General features: G+C 35.7%; 1 protein-coding gene across 1 annotated transcript; it reads left to right on the plus strand.

Moving 5' to 3' along the window:
- The first annotated feature begins 4087 nt into the window (after positions 1-4087).
- LOC308686074 (ras-related protein Rab-7a) lies at positions 4088-6706 on the plus strand. Its single transcript, XM_081358363.1, has 5 exons — positions 4088-4242; positions 4887-5013; positions 5198-5416; positions 5670-5795; positions 6142-6706. The coding sequence occupies exons 1-5, from the start codon at positions 4190-4192 to the stop codon at positions 6229-6231; spliced, it is 615 nt and encodes a 204-aa protein (XP_081214489.1). The 5' UTR covers positions 4088-4189; the 3' UTR covers positions 6232-6706.
- Positions 6707-6783: the final 77 nt, after the last annotated feature.

Consider the following 6783-nt stretch of genomic DNA (forward strand, 5'->3'; position numbering starts at 1 on the left):
AAAGATGTAAAACTATAGATATAAATGTATTTATTTATTATGTTTTTTTTTTTTTTGTTGTAGAATTTAAAATACTTGTATATTACTGTAAGCGGATCCCCTCATAAAAGACTGCCAAATAAAAAGAACACTCTGAAGACGGGGGGGGGGGGTGTGTGTGTGTGTGTGTGTGTGGGGGGGGGGGGCATTGAGGGATGTGGCTGGTGGCTGTGTGTGTGTGTGCTGGCTGCTGAACTGTGATAAGAGGTTATCAAGATTGGAGTGGGAGGCTGGGGAATCGTAAGACTAGCCATGACACTAAATGAACAAACTCACAGGAACAGTGACACCCTACAATGGTAGTAAGACAACATTCTCTTTTACACACACACACACAGAAAGAGAGAGAGAGAGTATACACGTTTACGTAGCAGTCAAAATGAGGACTTGCTTAAGTTGTGTAGTATTTTTATTTGAAGCTAATTATGGTGACATATATTTAAATATATACCGAGGCCGAATCAACGAACATGTTTCTCATTTTTACACAAACACACACGCACATAAATGTTTGGTTCTCATGTTTTATGCAGACATCGCATAGACATTTTTTTATAAACTCTTTCCCCTAACCCTAACCATACCTCTAAACCCAATTTTTACATTTCAAAAAACATCACTTTGATGTATAAGCTGTTTTAAAGACCAAAAAGATTTCAGTTATTGCCATAACGTAGGGTATACCATACACACAAACACACATGCATATGTATGTATATATATTACATATATACTTACAGTTAATATACGTATATATAAAAAGTATAAATAGAAAAATGAATTGTTGTTGATGATATTTTTGTGCAAAAAAAAAAAGAAAACAGAAAGTTCAAAAGAACAGCATTTATCTGAAATAGAAATCTTTTGGAACATTAAAAATATCTTTACTGTCAGTTTAATCAATTTAAAGTGTCCTTGCTGAATAATAATAAAAAAAAAAATCCCAAACTTTTGAACATACACATATAAAAAGAGAGAGAAAGAGAGATAGAGAGAGACCTATATTGTATTTAATTCCAAAATATTGCATTGGTCTTTCAGTACAACTATACACATGCAACATATATGCAATGTGTTTGCTATCCAGGGTTTTGTTTAAGGGGCACAGTACATACACTAGCAGGTCTTTAATGATAACCATTCCTGAAACCAGGAAGTCTTTAGATCCAGATCATCCAGGTGCCAAATACACAATGCCCATGTGGATCCAAAAAGACGTTTCAGTTGGTGAGTGACACAAGACCTCTGCGGGAACTGTTCCTGGTCAGGGTGGTGCGGGGGCCAGAGCAGAAAGGCCGAAGGTTTGGGGGCAGTTGTGGGTTCTTGGGGCAGCGCTCCAGTTCCAAGGAAAGAAACTTCCATGAAAGCAGGCTCTTATCTCTGCCTCACACAGCCAGCTGAGCGGCTCTGTGTCATGAGGGTATATAACTCAGAGGACCGCCTCTCTCTCTCTGCCCCGACGGATTATTTCTTTTTTATTTCCAAAGTTAGAATAAATTTCTTTCAGATCATCCACAAAAGGAAGTGTTATTGCCAACAATTATCTTCATTCCCAAATAATTACATTTCTCATCCTCAAGACTCAAAAATCATTTCTAGTCAAAAGTCTTATCCCAAAGATAAGTCTGAGTGAGAGAACACAGAATGTTCTTGTCTATGGGTTGCAGACTGTAAGAGGATATATCGCACTGAAATAATTTCCAGTCTGTCCCTCCTCCTCCTCACCACTGCATCCACAACATATAAACAATAAAGCTATTCACTCATGTCGTCAATTTGTAGGCTAACACGGAAGACTGTTCGCCATCGGTTCCCTGGGGAATTTATCATTTGTTTTTAGAATAGTGGCTTTCAACGAGCAACAAGAAAGTGACTATAATGGTTGTCAGATTCTTCAAGCATATAAACTCACATCCTTGTGGCAGTTGCAGTTCTTATGTAGTAGCCTATGTTATAAGATATAATTTATAAGAACTGAAAGATTGTGAAAAATTAATACAATTTTAAAAATATTACTCCAGTCTTTAGTGTCATGATCCTTCAGAAATCATTCTAATATGCTGATTTGCTACTCTAGAAACATTTCTTATTACTATCAATGTTTTGCTGCTTAATATTTTTATGTACACCATGATGTAGTTTGTTTAGAATTTTTTGATGAATAGAAAGTCCAAAAGAATAGCATTTATTTGAAATCGAAATCTTTTGTAACCTCCTCTACTGTAAGTCTTTACGGTCACTTTTGATCAATTTAACGTATCCTTGGCGAATAAAACTACACTCAATTGTCTCAAAATTCACATTTGAGCGTATAACTTATGTTGTAGAACAAAATGTGAAAGTATTTATGTAAAATTCATAGAGAGAGCAATGCATGACACGTTAGAGGTGACTTTTAAAGAAGAGGATGTGTACCTGACCTCAAAGCCACAGCTCCCATAAGTAATAGTGTGACTCAAAGGTAGCAGCTAAGTTTGTCTGTGTTTTGTGAGGTAAGTTAGTCAAAACCACGTTTCAGTTGAGGAGAACTGGTCTCAATATTCACTGTTACAACCGGTTACAATTTACAGTTTTGCCCTACACACCCTTAACTGACACAGAGCAAGACACCTCCCATGCGAGGACCTCTGACATAGCGGGTTCTGCCAAGTGTTTGCCTCTATCTTTTGTACTTAGAAAGCAAAATGAATTATGAAAAGCTACGCTTACAAAGCAGTACTGTGGCGGTACCATGGTAAACTGTAAAATATTATTGCATGGTTACACCATGGTACTTAGATGCAGGCCTACTATGGTAGGCTACTGAATTATTATCAAATGTATGGTATTGTGTGTGGAACTCCAAGTTATTTCAAAGATTAGTGTAGATTACATCAAAAATCTGTAAAAGCTGACCAGACCAAGACAGTTGTTAATAGTCACAAATTTAAAACAAAACAGACAATATGAGAGAATTTTTGTTTGCTTGTTTTACCTGTATCTGAGTTCGACCAAGCAAAAAGACGAACAATTTTACAGTACGTCTAATAATAATGTTGAAGTCTTCTGAGGTAATTTTCACTTCAATCGATACGATGCATGATGGCGCCAGTTGAACACGGTAAAATCCGAGAGACATGACATGAAGCTAGCGCCGGTTGACCAATCAAAATCAAGTAGCCTACTGAAGAGCGCGGATATTAATCTTTATTGGTGTTCATTTCTACATTTACTAATTAATTTTTAATGCATTTTTATTTCATGTCATATTCGAAGAACGAATATAGCCTATTAACAACAAACGATAATAGGGTAAGATGGGGGAAGACGCCCATGACAACAATGTGCATTTAGCTACTTTACTTACAAATTGTAACATTTTTAGTTTCGGGTAGGTTTAGCATGTGCAGGATGAAGCATGATGATGATGCATTAGCCAATGAGATATTAAGGTAAATGAATTTTTAATTTTATATTTGCAATTTCTTGTCATAGCACAAAATATAAAATTAAGAGGAAATCTTACATTGTCATCTTATCATTGTTTTTCAAATGTAAATATAGGGCCTATATTAAAGTGTCATTAATGTATAAGACTAAATCAACTATTTTATTTAAAACTAGGCCTATATAGTTCTAGGCTATATAAACTCCACAAATCTAAAAATCTCATGAACAAATAGGCTACACAAAAAACTTTGATACTCAACATAATGTCATAGATCAATGCCACTAATTTACAACTTACCATTAAATAAATGCTATACAAATAGTTCATTGTTCATTTATGAGACCAATGCTGCATAAAATTCACCAATGCTGCATCATTTAGATGATGCATAAATAAACCTCTGTCACTTTTGGCCTACTAAAAAATGAACAGCAATGTTATTATGTTGTAAAATACTATCATGAAATTTAAAACTGTCCAGGAAGAGCACAACATCATACATTTTTGTTAGCCTACACCACCTGTTTAGTTTAGCAAGGCGTTTGTTTACCTTACACTGCTAAGGTGGTTAACCATTACCTATTTTGCCATGTTTTCTTATGGATCAGTGATATGAACAGGACACACACTGCAGTCTGAAATGCAACAAGGAGAAGTGTTGACTGAGATGAGTTCCTTCATGACCTCCTTTCATTGAAGACAGCTTTGGTTATTTTTATCATGACTGAGTGGAGCACACCACACTTGAAACTGATTCTTATCGGAAACTCTGGGTGAGTGTCTGTCTTAGAAAGTAATGATGGTATCTAAAGCATGCATGTAAAGCACATAAACGAATAACAGCTTTCCAGCTTCCTATTAGTCCAGAAATTTTTTGCAAGAACAAAGACATTAATTCTACCCTTCAAAGGTTTGGTATCATTATGACGTTTTTATGTTTCTGATGTGATACTTTTATTCACCAAGGTTGCATTATATTGATAAAAACAATATTGTAAATAGCCTACATTTGATTTATATTTTTAAAGATTACATAAGGATTTCTAAGACATGAGTAATGGCTGCTTATAATGTTTTAAAAATATATGGAAAAATCAGTTATTAATTTACAATAGTAAATGCATTTCAAGATGTTTTAGTGATTCCAAACTTTTGAATACCAGTGTATGCGCGACCCAAAAGCCTATATATACTGTTGCACAAAAACAAGGAAGTACTGAAAGTAACTAAAAGAAGTGACTCTCTAAACATGAAAAAACCTCAACAGCTGCTTGCGTTTCTAAAAAGTTTGTCATTTACAGAGGCAGCTGGTTCTGTAACTCAAGGTCAATGCACTAAATGCATTGTAGTTAATAGTATCATTTACCAGTTAATTCTCTGGTCAGTTAGTTGTCCCTATTTCTTTTTGTCTGAACAGAGTGGGAAAATCTTCATTTATGACCCGGTTTGTTGACCATCGCTTTACTAAATTGTACCGTGCCACAATTGGGGTAGATTTCCTTGCTAAAGAAGTCACTATTGATAAAAGATCAGTGATTCTTCAGGTGAGATACATTTACATGAATTTATGTTAAACCCACAAGATTTAAAAGATAAAAGAAAATCCTTCACTTCGTCATATGCAGGATCCACAGATAGCTTTCATAACAATAACACAGCTTACATCTCAACTGATTGAGCAGGGCTCTACAAACTATGTCATGCAATACTCAGCTGTTTTTGCACCAGATCTGGGACACTGCAGGTACAGAGAGGTTTCATTCCCTGGGTACCGCACTGTATCGTGGAGCTCACTGCTGCCTCCTAGTGTTTGATGTTACCTCGTCCGTCTCTTTCGATGCACTGGACGTCTGGAAGAAAGAGTTCCTGGTGCAGGCATGTCCTTCTGAACCCACTGCCTTCCCTTTCATAGTGCTCGGCAATAAAATTGACTTGGATCATCGTGAGGTTAGACAACTCTATTGCATTATGAGCTATAGATCTAGGCCTGGTTTCACAGACAAGGTTTATATTAAACCAGGATTAGGCTTTAGTTAAAACAGGTCATTGTGCCTTAGAAAAAAAAAAAGAGACAAAACAGTGGCACTGACATATTTTAAGAACATACAATTTAGTTTGGGACTAGGCTTAAGCTTTGTCTGTAAAACCAGGCAATAATGTATTACTTTACTTATAACTGATAGCAGGATTTGATTGACAGGTGTCCCCAAACAAAGCCCAGCAGTGGTGCAGTGAAATCGGAGCTGAATATTTTGAATGTAGTGCCAAGGAAGACATTGGCGTGGACACAACCTTTCACAGTGCCGCACGAGCTGCTCTGCAGTATGTGAGTTCAATCATTTTGTATAACCAAGACTAAATTAGGAGTATTTTAACAAATATTCCCCCGGTTTCACAGACAGGCATAAAGGCATAAACCAGTCCCAGACTAAAATGCATGTTTGAGCTGTTTTAACTGAACGCAACTTGTACTGACAGATCTTAAAAAGTGCCATTGTTTTGTCTTGAGATGCACACAAGTAATGTGTGCATCTGGCTTAATCTAAGCCCTGTCTGTGAAACCAGGCCATTGAATTTAGTTTTTGATCAGTCCTAACTGAATATTTAATACTCAGCTTGACCAAAAAAGCAGCAGTATTAGGTTACAGTTGTTTGTGCCACACTCTCTACAGCTCAAAAGCCACCATGTGGAGAATGGAGAAGACATCCAGATTATACAGAAACAACAGGATAAGCAGCCAAATAAAAAATGCTATTGTTGAAGCAAGGACAATCTCTTGTGCTACTGTTCTGTGTTTAAGTCAACATGAAATCAAAACAGTTATTTTTTTAATGGAATATTGCATTATTTATTATAATTTATCCGTGCACATCATTAATTTTTTTTGCCGTTCATGAAGCTGGATGAACGGATATATATTCACCCGGATACAAGACACAAAGGGAAAAAAAGATTTTAAGGCCCGTTTACAAGGAAGATATCCATTATGATTCCTATAAATTTTTAATAATCGTTCTAATACTATGAGAATAGTGAAGTCCTCACCACAGCTATAACAGCAATGTTGTTGAAATCACTTTAGGAGCTTTTCTTTTTCCAGCTGATGAATAAGTAATTGTGTTCTTAGTCATGAATTGAATGTCATGTTGTGAATGCACCCTTTTCACCACATTAAAACATGGATAATAAACTAAAGCAACATTTTTTATTTATTTTTTTACAATAAAATGTAACACAAAAACGTCACTTTTTAAAAATGTTTTAATGTTTGTTCAACATTTAAATATATAAAATGTGTATGTCAAACCAAAAA

This window comes from Scardinius erythrophthalmus (assembly GCF_964197995.2).
Source record: "Scardinius erythrophthalmus genome assembly, chromosome: 25".
Lineage (NCBI taxonomy): Eukaryota > Metazoa > Chordata > Actinopteri > Cypriniformes > Leuciscidae > Scardinius > Scardinius erythrophthalmus.

Bases quoted from the DNA above. Each gene is read 5' to 3' on its own strand.
- LOC308686074 (XM_081358363.1), top strand. From the start codon at position 4,190: ATGACTGAGTGGAGCACACCACACTTGAAACTGATTCTTATCGGAAAC. The intron at 5,014-5,197 runs GTGAGATACATT...TTTTTGCACCAG, and splicing joins AAAGATCAGTGATTCTTCAG to ATCTGGGACACTGCAGGTAC. The intron at 5,796-6,141 runs GTGAGTTCAATC...CACTCTCTACAG, and splicing joins CACGAGCTGCTCTGCAGTAT to CTCAAAAGCCACCATGTGGA.